General features: G+C 38.8%; 1 protein-coding gene across 1 annotated transcript in view; it reads left to right on the forward strand.

Annotated features, from left to right (window-relative positions):
• The window catches only part of TNS1 (tensin 1), a 120486-nt gene that overhangs the window by 93710 nt on the left and 11866 nt on the right, over positions 1-14910 (forward strand). Inside the window, exons 18-20 of the mRNA XM_029283557.1 lie at positions 8695-8905; positions 10274-11148; positions 12819-12905. Coding sequence (XP_029139390.1) covers positions 8695-8905; positions 10274-11148; positions 12819-12905 — 1173 coding nt within the window. The remainder of the gene's footprint in view (positions 1-8694; positions 8906-10273; positions 11149-12818; positions 12906-14910) is intronic.

Genomic DNA, 14910 nt, shown 5'->3' on the forward strand with positions numbered 1-14910 from the left:
TAATAACAGAAACATTAAATAATATATCAGAGACAATTTAAAAATGGTTAGGATTCTTTGGCATCAACAATTAAAACCTGGAAGCAAAATAAGCATAACTACGATGTGGAGGAATGCTAACAAATGTTAAGAAAAGATTTTAAAACATAAAAAAGGCTGATAAACTGACTCTGAGAGGGAGTTCTGCAGTATTGGACCTGCCACCAAAAAGGCCCTGTAGCCAGTTCATTCCAGACAGTCTGTTTCATCACCTGTACTGATGAAGTCCATATCTGCAGAATGAAACTCTTAGGTAACAATATAAGGAGGAATCTGCTTCTTCAAGTAGAGGGGACCTGAGCTATATAGGAATTTATTAGCCAAAACTAGCAGTTTGAATTTGGCATAGAATGCAAGGGGAAATCAGTGTGACTGACCTAAAAGAGATGTAAATGCTCCCAGTAGGATATCCTAGATGGAGCCCTGTTGCTGTTATTTTGGACTTTGGGCAATTTCCTATCCTTCTTTCAAGAGTGTCCCCATGTAGAACCTGTTGCAACCCAATGGTACATCATCTGCATCTGGTAATAAGCCCTCCTAGCTATAACATTGATCTGAGTATTTGGGGCAGCACAGAGTCTAAGTTCACCTCAAAAGTTGCTCTTTGGGGAAGAACATTTCCTCTCAAGGACAGAAAAGATTCTCTCAAATTGATTTAGGCTTTCCTGACATCAAATCTGTTTGAATCCAATTTCAATTGGAGGAGCGGGGAGTCAATTAGGCAACTTGTAACATCTGGAAACAATATGAAAATGACAATTTGCACTTTGGAAGTTCTTCGTGTCCATACATTACCAATCCTGTAAATCTCTCTGATACAATCTTTAAAAATGTGCATAAAAATGAATGGTATAGGGTTTCCTGCCTGAGCAGGGGGTTGGACTAGATGACCTCCAAGGTCCCTTCCAACTTTATCATTATTATTATTATTATTATTATTATTATTATTATTATTATTATTAATAATGCACAATTCTGGTTGAATATTATTTAAGGTAAAATAAAGACAAATGTTTGTATACCTTATAAATGCAGGTTGCTAGAATGGAATGGATTATATAGCAATCAGAGAAGAGGAAACAGATTTAATACCTCTGCAACTGCCTTTTTAAGATTTGCCTCACCCTAATGTGACAGCTGTCAGTCTCATTCTTGGGTATCAGGTTATTTTTCTCCAATAATAATTTTGCATATTTATGCCTATTAATTTTTGGAGAGACCCAGAGGGCTATTGCTTTTATTTACTAAGTACTGGCTTAAAACATAGACACAGCCTGTTTTAAAAATCAAGTCTCTTCATTATTTTTGTTTTTCTCTTATAACCAGAATTCTAAATCCACGTACTCTGTTTATGAGCTTATTGAAGGATAGGATAGAATTTTCCGAAGAAAAAGGAAACTTTAGCCAGAGTTGAGCCTCATTGATTGTATATTATATATCAGTGGTGGCGAACCTATGGCACACGTGCCAGTGGTGGCATTCAGAGCCCTCTCTGTGGGCACGCGCGCCGCCACTGCCAGCAGCTTGTGCTGCCGCCGCCCGGAACAGCAACCCCACCCAGCACAAAGGAGCGGCCAGCTAGCAAGCTGAAGTAGAGGTGGTAGAGCACGCCCACACCCAGCAAGCCAAAGGCCACCCCAAGCAGGAAAAGCCAGATCCCCATCAGCGCCATGGCCCCCCAGTCCTAGCTAGGATTGTGTGCCTCCCCCCATCTATGGTGGGCCTCCTGCCCATCGCCCCACCCGCCAGAGATCCCCTGGATCTCCCCCAACCCTGCCCGGCCCCCACAGGCAGCCCCCCCATGAGCAACATCGAGGTGGCCATGCCCACCCCAGCCACGCCCACCCAGTCTGCCTTGACAACCGCAGCCACGCCCACCCAGTGAGCCATGCCCCCATGCTCTCCCTGAAGGCATCACAATGCTGATGCGGCCCTGGCACTTTGCAATAAATAAGTGAATTTTGGGTTGTGGTTCGCCATCAATGTTATATATATATTTTTCATAAAGTTATTTTGCAAGCATTCAACACATGCTGTGTAGTGCATATGTGGCTCACCCCCATAATAATAATTTGCAAGACTTCCGCTGTACAATAAAGATGATATTTTCTTCAGGCCCAGGTACGGCGAATACTCTTTCTTAGCAAAAGCTTGCTAATATCGGGTCTCTTTCTTTTCCTTCTTTCCTTTCCCCACAGAAGTAGATGGGGAAGCAGTAGTTGAATATGATCAAGGTAAGGAGGGCATTCTTTTCATTATATCAGCACACTCTGGATGAACTGTGAAAAGGATGGAACAATTTTCAGTTGCCAAGATATCTGGTTAGCTTTCTGTGGGTTATCAAAAAGCTAAATGAAACAAAACGTTCGTCACAGATTCAATAGCATCATAGGGTTGCTGTACGCATGCATTAACCTCAAATAAATGTTGACAGATAAATGGCAGAGAAACTATTATTTATCTAAGAGTAATATTTTCCATCTCCTTGATGTAAGCATAGGCAGACTCTTTTTCCTTCTTCTAGCATATTTCCTAGGTAAATATTCCAGTTCTACTAATGTGAATGTTTAGTAGACACCGTTTTGTAATTACCTATTGCAGAGTTAATACTTCTGGTGAATGAACTTCAATCTTAGTTAATATTTCCCATTTAAGGTTTTCCGGAGAATTTTTTCAGTGTGGTTGACTATAAGGTGAGCACCGGAATTTTCAATTTTCAAGGTAGTCCTCGACTTAGAACAGTTCACTTAGTGACGATTCGAAGTTACAGCAGTACTGGAAAAAAGTGACCTATGACCATTTTTCACACTTATGGCCATTGTAGCATCCTCGTGATCACGTGATTTACACTCGGATGCTTGACAACTGTCTCACATTAATGACGGTTGCAGTGTCCTGGTGTCATGTGATTCCCATTTGCAACCTTCTGACAAGCAAAGTCAGTGGGGAAGCCAGATTCATTTAACAACCGTGTTACTAATTTAACAATTGCAGTGATTCATTTAACAACTGTGGCAAGAAAAGTCGTAAAATGGGACAAAACACAACATATTTCTCACTTAGCACTATAAATTGTGGGCTCAATTGTGGTCGTAAGTTGAAAGAAGTCGCACTTGGAAGAAAACTCCAGTGAGCTTAGTTATTCCCAGCTACCTATGTACATTATCCTAAGCAATGTTAGGCCTGATTCAGACATTAGCTGGGCAATAGTTTGATCTTTCCATGAGCCAGCTGTGGTATTTGTAGATAAGATAGGCAGTCATATCAGTCAAATGAATGATTGAATGCCTTTCCATCCCTGCCCTTATTTACTGATGGTCGTGGTATAGTTGTATAAAATTATTCTTCTGACAATATGTTACCATCTTTGAATGGGACTAACTTGTACAGAAGTAGCAGCTGTACGATGGTGAAAGGTACAGCCTGAAAGAATATTCCTTCCAAAATTATGAGTTACTTTTTACAGCAATCTTTGTAGTTATTGGACAGCAGATGTCTTTTTTGCAAGATGATATTTTGATAACTTTTCCCTAACAGAAAATAATTTGTAGTATGCTTTACATACCTCTCTCTATCTCTATCTCTATCTCTCTTTAACCTTTGTACCTTGCTTTCTTCTAATCTAAGGAATTCTTAAGTGGCCTTCTAGCCTTAAAACAGTCTTTACAAGCTGATGCAAATCATCATAATTTCAAAAGAAACATTCAGNACTTAGCACTTATACATTTAAATGCATTGAGAATTCTGATAAGGATTGTGGGGTATTAACCAGAATAATTCACATATTATCCTATGCAAGTTTACTCAGAGCTAAGCCCTACTGTACAGAGCAGCATTTACTCATCCATTAAATATTGCTGTTATTCCCTTCTTCTTTCCCCAAACAACACCATGCTAGAAAAACAATGGCTACATTTCCTTTTTTTCCATACAAGGTTCCTGTAGCTCCATTTTATAAAAATAAGTCAAAATAGGAAGGGAGTAGGGGTAGGAAACTAAGCCACAGTTCAACTTCAGGTGCAGTTTGCCTTCAGGCATCCAGTATTCTCTTAGCTGAGTTCACATTTAGTCATCACTATATAAGGAACCTGCATTTTTATTAATTATTCTCTTCACCCGCCCCCAAGCAAGGCCATTGCTGGCCTTAAGGAAATCTACATAAACAAAAAGCCAAGGCAAGAATTTACATTTTTAAGAAGTTGTTTAGGACAGAACACAGCTGGGATACAACTTAATCTTTTGGAAAGCAGCTGCATTTTTAGGTATTCCAAATAAACCAAAATAGAATCCTAAATATTTTCTGAACAGGATGTTCGTATCATTATAGACTGAAAATGTTGAGACAAAATTTATGGAAGTTAGTCAATACTGTTGGTTATATATATTCAAAAATCAATTATTATTTTTTTCTTTTTAAGGTGGCACTCTACACTGAGAGACCTAGCATCCTTGGCTTATAACATGATTCCTGATAAGACTTTGTTAGTCTAATAACATAATCTGATATTACACCTTTTTAAAACTTCCATATTGATTTTATTTCAGAACAGATGATAACGATGATGGTTATGATGATTAAAATGGTTATGGGCACTTATTCCATAAGATTTGGAGGGATTAACAATATCTAACTATTCAATTAAAATAATAGCAATGAAGCATAATAATAATAATAATTTAAAAACAACAACAACAGGGGCTCCACAAACACACTAACTCCAGAATTTTTTGCAAGGTATAGCATGCATAGATTTAAGTATGCTTTTCAAATTACAGAAGAATTATTTCACTTTTATTCTACACTGAACAGACTCCATCTCAAATATTATGTCCAGTCCAGAGCACCATACTTTAAGAAAAATCCAGAGAAATTAGAATTAAGTTCAGAAAGGAGTAATAAGGATCATCAAAGGTTTAGAAACTAATGCTTATAGGAAAAAAAGAGTGAAGGAAAGGTTTAGCATTTTGAAGAATAGAATTGGAAAGTTTAACCTTTGGAAGAGAAAGCTATGGAATGATAGTACTTTCCATATACTGAAAAGTATGTCACGGAGAATTATAAGACCTAAAGTGCAGGAGAGGGTAATAGCTTTCTGACTAAATATTAGAGCAAACTTCCTAACAAGAAAAGATCAATAATGGTACATTGGTACCAATTGCCAAAGGATTGATAGATTTCTTTTCATTGGTTGTTCTGAAGCAAAAGTTAAATACTGTAATTATGTTCCTGCACTGAGCAAGGAATTGGACTTGATAGTTCAATACCTTCTTTCAGCCTTTGATTCTATGAATATATAATTTTTCCAAATGGGAAAAATTGGAAATAGGTGGCTCTCCAATGCTGACTGGAGATTTTGTGAACTAAAATTCAACAATATCTGGAGGGTGCGATTTACATCATTAGTATAGTCAAGCCGAAGATTTGCATTTTAGCAAAATTGCCCATATTTGGGATTATATCCTCATAACCACAATCAGTGTGTTGCAGGAAGAAATTACACTTTTACGGTAAACACAAATACTATCACAGAATAAGTTTTCATGGATTACCACCTACCATCCAGTGCAGATGATTAAAAGTATGAAAGTTTATGCTGTAATAATGGATTTGTTAGTTAAGATGGCTGCCAACTGTTGTTATTATTAGATGCACTTTTATGCTTTCTTGTTAATAGGATAAAGGAAAAAATGAGGCAGAATTATAATTTGTGTAGTTAAAATGTTATTAGTTGTCCCTTTAGATCAATGCTTTTCAACCATAGCCAATTTAAGACTGTGGACTTCAAGTCCCATGGCTGACTGGGGAATTCTGGGAGTTGAAGTCCACAGTTTTATAGTGGCAAAGGTTGAGAAACACCGCTTTAGTCTCTTTCCATAGTTCCATGAACTGTTCACTTGCTTAAATTCATCCCAGGGAAGTTGGTTCTTTATACTGTTTGATATGGTGCAGAACTTAGAATTTAATTGAGGAATCTCGGCATGAGTTCTCATTCTCCTGTTTGGCAATGAGTTTCCACTGCCATTTTTTTCTTCTGCTACCTTCCAATAATTTGCAGGCAGCTGAGGTTTGGAGCTTAGTGCTGGTATATGCTTTAGTGCACATTGAACAAGATTTTAGTGTACTTATTAGACCGAAATAAACATTCACAAAGAAAAAATAATACTCTAAACAGTGAGCAAATGACCCCTAACTTTTTATACATGAGAAAGAAACAAATAATGTACTTCAGCTTAGTATCTTTCCTCCTTGTTGGCTTTTTCCCTGCAATCTTTGAACTTACTAGCTTTGGAATAAACAAGAAAGATTTTTGATTTGGTTTGTTTTCCCTTTTTCCATTTCATAGAGGTCTTGGCTCTCCCAGCAGTTTCTCATTAGTTTGCAAGCTAATGCCTAACCATGCTATTTTTAGATAGGGAGGGGAGCGGGAAATGTGTAGCAGTAACAGATGTAATTATTTTAAGTGGCATGCTGGCACATTATACACATTGCAAGCCTTTTGAGGTTGCACTTCAGCCTAGCACCAAAGTCTTCTCAAAAATTTTGGCCTTTCTAAATTTGGCCAAGCTAACTGTCCTGGGCCTTTGCCTCTCAGAATATTCAACCCAGCCTTCTTCATCCTCATTTTCTTCCCTTCCCTTCTTTCCTGCCTCCTTTGCCAGTTGGCAAAAGACATCCTTGGACACACCAGGAGAAGGCTTGGCCACCAGTCTGATCTCGCCTATTCCAAAATCTTGCTTCATTTTCATAAAATTGTGCCTTTATTTAACTGGTTTCCAGCTTAGATGTGTTAAGGATATTCCCAGCTTACTATTTACAGTACTGTCCTATGTAATTTACATTCCTTTTACCTAGCTCGAGATTCAGAGGAAATCACTCAGTAGACTGCCTATACTACCTAGACAAAGTACATCATAAAGCACATGCAGCATGTAGCCAGGTTTGTCTTCAAACAACAGTTAAAACAGCCTTATGTAACAATGGTCCTTGTATTTGTGACTAATTTAAGGGGCCACTATTTTCATACAAATCCATGCAGCTTCATTTTGACGTATGACATTCTGGAAACCACAGTGTCTCTGGAATCGCTAATGATTCCACATTCATTTTGCACATAGAAAAATTTGATCATTTTCAGAAAGAAAAAATTGTGACAGCCTATGCTTCAAATTGATTAATTTGAGGGACCTAAACTGATTTTAGTACTTTGATCTGTCTTGATTATATAGTTGTTATCTTTAAGTCACTTAGAATTTATGTGGCAAAGAAAAATAGAGTAAAAAGGTTTGAAGGGTAAATCAATTATTATTATATACTTACCACATTACATTACATTATATATTATTATATTATATATTACTATATCATTATTATATACAGTACAAAAAATGGGAAATCACAACTGCAGATCCTTTAACTGATGTTGGTCTTCATTTATATGGAGTTCTTCCCAAGAACCTACAATGTTATAATGTATTGGTATAGTATCTATGCACATCCAAGCAGTGAGTCCTTTTGTAATTGACAGATGGACAATGTGCAGTGCTGTCCAAGATTTTTTGGTATGGCGTCTACTGTACTGATAGCCACTGGGGCCACCGTGGCTAATTTTATACCATAATCTTTTCAGTTTAGATTTTTAGATCTTGATACATTGTGAGCTTCTTCAATTCTTTGCCTTCTATTCTAGTATCTCCTGGTATTGCCCCATCAGTATTGCCCCATCAGTTATCCAAACTTTTTCTTTTCAGGCATAATTATGAACCAAGATTATATCTGTTTGTATTCAGAAATACCTGCTTGTTTTCAGAAATACCTGCTCGTTTTCAACTACTTTTTCAACTTTATGTTCTTTACTTTATTTTTCATTACTCGCACATGATAATTTTTACAGATGTTCCAGTGAATCATCTTGGCGACCATATTATGTTATTGTTTACTATCAGTTTGTGTGATCTTGTATGAACTATATGAACTACTGTTTCTTCTGCTTCTTTGCACAACTTACATTTTGAATATTTTGAATAATAATAATAATAATAACAACAATAACAACAATAATAACATTATTATTATTATTATTATTATTATTATTATTATTATTATTATTATTATTATTATTATTATTATTATTATTATTGATCATCGCACAGTCAGCCAGATGTTCAGACTGGATTTGGCATTTTTGTCTACCTATCGAGTCCTTACCAAGGACCTGGGATAGGCAGATGTGGATGTTTGATGGTATTACAGATATTGTCGCAGGATGGAAGCAGTTCCTAGTAAGACCGCCTTTTGCAATTGACTAATGGCGAATTTGTCAATGCCAATAGTGTTCAAGTGGTGCTCCAGTTGTTTTGGGATTGCACCCAAGGCGCCTATTACTATTGGTACTACCCTTGCTTGCTTTTGCCACAGTCTTTCTATTTCTATTTGTAGGTCTTTGTATTTTGTTATCTTCTCCAGTTCTTTCTCGTCTATTCTGCTGTCTATATTATTATTATTATTGTTGTTGTTGTTATTAAAATGTATTAGCTGACCAACTCCAAGGGAATCGTGATTATTAGTGCTTAAAAATGGTTTATGGTTTCAAGCAACTTAGGCATCATTCTTCTGTTTGTTTTGTTTGTTTGTTTTCTCCTCGCATGTAAATTTAGAGCCTCGGAGCTACGTGGAATCTGTGGCTCGTACAGCAGCAGCAGCAGGCAGTAGTGGTGGGAGTGGAAGCAGCCTTGCTAGGAAGCCCCAGCCATCTTTGGTTTCAGAGACCTACAGCACTGAGATACCTGTAAGGAATGAATCCCTCAACAACTCCTTCGCCTTGCCTAGCCCAGCTTCTGCCAGCAGCCCCATACATAGCATGGACGGGTGAGTTGCAGGACAGACATGGCTGCCAGATGCATGGAACTGCCCTCTGTGAGTTAAGATCAGTGGAATGAAGGAGCGGAAGGACAGTTTGTCCTTTGCTTTGATTAGTGTAGCACTGGAATAAGACAAAAGAGAGAGAAAACTTTGCTTTAATGTCAGAGGAAAGAATATGGGAAAGCGATATTTTTTCCCTTTTCTTTGCTTATGTTCCTCACTCATGATCCAAGACGAAGATCAGTATTTGTGCACAATAAAAAATATATATATATATATAAAAGTGAAAGAACTTGTTTTTCCAAAACAGGAAATGTGAGGTTGTTCCTAATTATGATCAGGAGAAATGTTTTATAAGAGTAAGAACCTTGTCAGAGCTTTTTCAATAACTGTATGTTATCTTGCTCCTGAGCTAACATATGCTTAGCTATTAGGACAGTTTGCCCAAATTCAACTAGTTCATTATTATTTTTTTCCATAAAAAAAATATGAAGAATTTTCCTCTCTGGAAAGGATTCCATGTGTCAACAGTATGATTTTACCAAACTGTTTATAAATCTATAAGTATGTTTTGACCGCATGAGGATATCCACTGTTCACATTTGTCCACGTGCAAATGTCATACTCAAAGTGTATTGTGAAATTATTTCCTCTCTAAAATGTTTGCAATAAATTGTATGTGTTCCATAATGACTTATAAACTGGGAAATTACTAGATGAAGTAAAATGACTTTCTCATAGGCAATTGCTCCTTAATTTTATGTAAACATTGTTTCAAAAAGAGGAACACAAATGAAAATATCCTCCCAGAAAACAAATAATTATGGTCACTTATCTGAACGAATATCAAAGATAGAAGTGTGAGTATGATTTTAAATCACTGTGACTTAAACTGGGAATTCCCTCAGGTGAAAACCTTTGGGGACCACATCAGAGCAGATACCAGAATGGAGAAAGAAGTTTTTTTCCCCCTCCATTCCTTTATCTCCCTCTCACTCACCTGCTTTCACCTTTCCCAGAGGGAAATCAAGGAAACAACACAAGTTTCCTATCTGAATTCCAAAGCAGGGCTCTCCAAACTTGGCAGCTTTAAGACTTGTGGACTTCAACTCAGCTGGCTGGCTGAGGAATTCTGGGAGTTGAAGTCCACAAGTCTCAAAGTTGCCTGGTTTGGAGACCCCTATTCTAAATCAACATATGTTAAAGGCTTAGGAAATGTAACTGAGGGCTGCATATATTCCAAGAGCCACAGCATATCAGCCCCTGATTTTGTAGGAATTCATGCTTCAAACCAATTGCAACTTCAAATGCTATTCCAGGCTATGAATGAATCCCTTGATAAAATACTTTAATAAGTTTCTTTGTTTCCTCCAGGATCTCTATTGGTGGTTATCCTTCAGAAAACAGTACCAGCATAGCCATTTCCTCCCAGCCATCTGCCGAGTCCAGCTTCCAATCCACTAATCTTTCTCAGGGTCCTTCAGCACACAGCAGTTACCAAAATACATCTACATCAACTCAGGGCTTGCCAGTCTCTATGAATGCCGACTTCCCTGATGGCCGAATCAGCACTCAACAAGATAGCCATCCAAGGCCTCAAGCCCAGATCATTGCATCTGGGGTCCAAATCATGCCTGGAAGCCCACATGCCCTTCATAGAACAGTAGCTACCAATACTCCCGCTAGCCCAGGATTTGGGCGAAGAACTGTTAGCACAAATATGGTGGCCGTTCCAGGAAGCCCAAGCATGAACAGGCACTTAATGGGTCCCCATAGCACTGTTGTTTCATCACCTGGGAGTCCAAGCCATGCTCGTCACCAGCCCGTAGCAGGGGGTAGCACAGCCATTATTTCCGGGAGTCCCAGTCTGGATCGACACATAATATGTGGGTACTCAACTCCAGAGGAAAAGCAACAAACACTGTCTCGCCAAAGCAGTGCTTCAGGTTATCAAGCTCCCTCTACCCCATCATTTCCTGTCTCCCCAGCATACTATCATGGAATTAGCCCACATTCCTCTTCCCCTGACTCGGCAGTATACAGACAGGGCAGCCCCACCCCACACCAACCATTGCTCCCCGAGAAAAGAAGGATGTCATCAGGGGATCGATCAAACAGCCTGCCAAACTATGCTACAGTGAATGGCAAGACTTCATCACCCATTTCCAGTGGCATGTCCAGTCCCAGCAGTGGGAGCAGTATGGCCTTTCATCATACTCTGCCAGATTTTTCCAAATTTTCAATGCCAGGTAAAACTTTTTACATGTTCTTTCTCAGTTGAGCAGAGGTCCCCAACCTCCAGGCTGTGGCCCACTGCTGGGCTGAAGCTCATTCAGAACTGGGCCGCAGAAGCAGTGGGCATGCAGCTCCACTTGCACAGTGGGCGGGCGAGTGTGCATGCACAGCTCCATTTGTGCAAGCAGAGGGCATGCATGCCCGCCATTTGTGCCAATGGAGCTGCCCGTGTGCTTGTCCGCTGCCTGTGTGGAACCATCCCCTCCCCTCCCGCCGCTCTGCAAAGGCAGAAAGGTTGGAGACCGCTGCATTTGAAGGTTAAGAATACAAGTAGTTCTCGACTTACGACCACAAATTTTTTTTGCTAAGCAATTGTTAACTGTTAATGGTTAACTTAATTGTTAAGTGAGTTTTGCCCCATTTTATGACTTTTCTTGCTACAATTGTTAAGTGAATCACTGCAGTTGTTAAATTAGTAGCACAATTGCTAAGTGAATCTGACTTCCCCATTGACTTTGCTTGTCAAGTCAGAAAAGGTGATCACGTAACCCCGGGACACTGCAACCGTCATAAATATGAACCAGTTGCCAAGCGTCTGAATTTTGTTCACGTGAGCATGGAGATGCCGCAACGGTCATGAATGTGAAAACAATCATAAGACACTTTCTTCAGTGCCATTGTAAATTTGAATGGTCATTAAACGAGGACTAGCTGTAGTGGATGATAAGTCGAGGACTACCTGTAGTGGATAATAGCATAGGTTCGTCCAACTTTGTGGTATCCCGATTTCCTTTAACTTCTGTGATATCAAACTAAACAAGTATGTAAAATTTTATTTATCAGACTGTAAGTACCTGCTTTAGATAAACTGTCAAGCAGAACCCCAAGCAAGTTTACAAAGTATCCCCAGTTTCTGCACAAGCCTTAACAGATTATTTAAATATCTAAGTTCCTCAACACCATCAAGAGCTTCCATACCACAGTTTGAGAAGCCTTGAGTTGTTTTCTTATTTTTCTATTTGCTCTTTCTGTCAGTACTTGAAGAGTGATCACCATTAAGAATTTTCTTAATATAACCATAGTTTCATAAGTGCTTTGCAATGAGAGAGGACTAGTGTTTGCTAAATATCTAGTATCAAGGACATACATTATGGATTTTTTTGTCCACTTAAGACAAATGTTTTTGATCTGCCGCAATGGATTGCTAGCACGAGTTACTTACCAGTATTTCATTAATTTCCTTTCAACAGAAAGGAAATTATTATCATTATTATTCTTTTCCTTAATAAATACAGGAGATGTTATTGACGATCCATCTTTCTAGCAATCATCGTAGCTTCATAAAATCGTTTATCTCAAATTAGTCGACTTGGATTAAAACTGGGGGCGAGTGCATGGCGGCTGAATTCAAAGGACAACTTTTAATGGGTTCAGTTAGAGACCTAGTAGCTCCGTTCATAGAGTATGCAAAACCTGGTTACTTGTAGCGATTTAATTTTTCTGTCATTGTGCAAATTGTGAGGACTCAGTGAGTTTGGTCAATGTACTTTTCAGTATCTTGTGCGAACTCAGAAATGGACTACAGGTCTATTTGAGGTTGAGCGTGTTGTACAAATCCACTCCACAAAATTTCTGTTGCACAAATATGTCAGTTCCGCCTTGTGTCTCTTTTCCTGTTTCTTAGACAGCAGTCCTGAAACAAGAGCAAATGTAAAGTTCGTCCAGGATACCTCGAAATACTGGTACAAGCCAGAGATCTCCAGAGAACAAGGTGAGGTATTTTTTTTATGGCTCACTGAAGCTCCTTAACAGTTAGGACAAGTTCTGGCAAGCATGCGATTTTCTTTTGTTTCCATAGAAACAGATCGACCACAAAACTATGAGGAACACTGAATGTTCTCTTAGAGCACTTTTTTCTCCAGGAACTCCCAACGGTGACAGGATGTATAATAACTCTTTTTTGGATGTCTGTGGATAGCTGTAGTTCTTCTAGTTTTCGCAGCTCATGTGATAACCTGACCTTTACAAGTTGCCAAAATAATGCTAATGATTCAAATTTGGGAGAAATTCCTCTCTCCCTCCCTCGATTATGTGAGCAGACAGAGTAATTACTCCATAACCTTGTGTCACATGCATCGTCTCCTCTTGTCCCACCACAAGTAGAAAATGGGATTTATTTATTTATTCATTTATTCATTCCATCCCCATAAGGTCATTTTGGGTCACTTACAGGTCACAAAACAAATAGAAAAAAATAATTAAAACATATTAAAATATTAAAACTATATGCAGAGTAAAATTTTAAAAACCAAAACTAAAAAGCAGACAGCATGGACGTGAGATCTTCCTACCCTGTCAACCACCTCCAGCGGTGAGTGTCTCCCTCAGTAATGTAGATATTCTGTATATAATTAAGAAGTTAAGAAGATTTCCTAGAACCATTTGTCTCATGGAAATAGAGGCAATCAGCTGCAGGTCTAATAAATGCAAATTTCAGTTCCTTTGACTGACATATAGCCGTGCACATGTAGAGGTCAGAGGCAGTGCCTAGTAAATGGGAGGCACTACTCACTGAGAGAAAAGTAAGTAAACATGGGCGCTGTCTCTCATCGCATTGAAGCTATGGTAAAACCTTGATTGAACAATTTGTTTGTAGAGAGACATATCTGCTAAAGCCAAATCTATATTAAATCCCAAGATATACAATTTGCAATATTTTTTTGTCATTGCATAGAAATCAATTATGTAATGATACGGATGGATGCAGAAGCATAAAAACTTCGGTGATGTAAATGACATCAGTTGACACAAGGGACATAGATTCTGTCCATTTTCTAAACTCTTTCTCTGAAATAAGAGTTGGCAGTCAAAGTCCAAAGTAAAATTTTGTTCATTGCCTCCACAGTCTGTCAAAGGGAGATCTGCAAAATCGAGTGTTTAATTTTATGTTCTTCTTCCAGTCAAAAAAAAAATTCACTTCCACATTTGAATTGGTTATGCAAAGGTTGAGTATGCAAGGGTTGAGTATGCAAGGGTATCTCTCCAAATTCAGGGTGGCATGGTCTAAAGGTGTGCAAAACAGATTGGCCCCCATTTCAGCTTTCAGGATGGCAACCTTCTCTCGCCATCTCATGCTGATAAGCTGCCTGTCCTATAATTGGGAGTGAGCCCTTTCAAAGAGTTGAGTTCATGTATCTGTCAACAGCCCTTCTTTTCATCCATTCAACAGCTGAAGCACTTGGCACTTCCCTCGTTTCCTTCACATCTCCCCTTTCAAGGGTAGAATGACTGTTACTGAATGAACATTGGCGCTGCTTCAGATCAGATTCTCAGGAACAGGGTCATTCCTGCCTCTGCTGTAATTCAGGCTTCCCAGAATCAAATCACAAAAGAGCTTTCACATTTAAATCTTGCAAGTCGATGAGAAAATCCCCCTTAAAGGAGGGGGGTGGAATGCCCTCATGCCAGGGCCATGCTTGCTCCTTATTCATGACATTGCTATGGATATGCATTTTCCACTCTCCACTGAATGCTGCTGGGTTTTTTTGTCCCCTCCCCAAATTATACAACTGACAATATTATTCATAACCACCTTAATCTCCGGATGTTACGTGGGAGACTTATAAAGGTGAATTCATCTCATCTTTCCAAAAGAAAACTGAGCTGTAAGTCAGAGAAGAAACAGAGAAATAGCTGGTGTCCCAACCAAATGGCTGTGGTCAGGGCAATACCATCTAATATTTTGGAGAGCTAAAGCTTCTGAGCTTCCAAATGAT

The sequence above is a fragment of the Protobothrops mucrosquamatus genome, unplaced genomic scaffold (genome assembly GCF_001527695.2).
Source record: "Protobothrops mucrosquamatus isolate PMUCROS unplaced genomic scaffold, P.Mucros_1.0 scaffold132, whole genome shotgun sequence".
NCBI lineage: Eukaryota > Metazoa > Chordata > Lepidosauria > Squamata > Viperidae > Protobothrops > Protobothrops mucrosquamatus.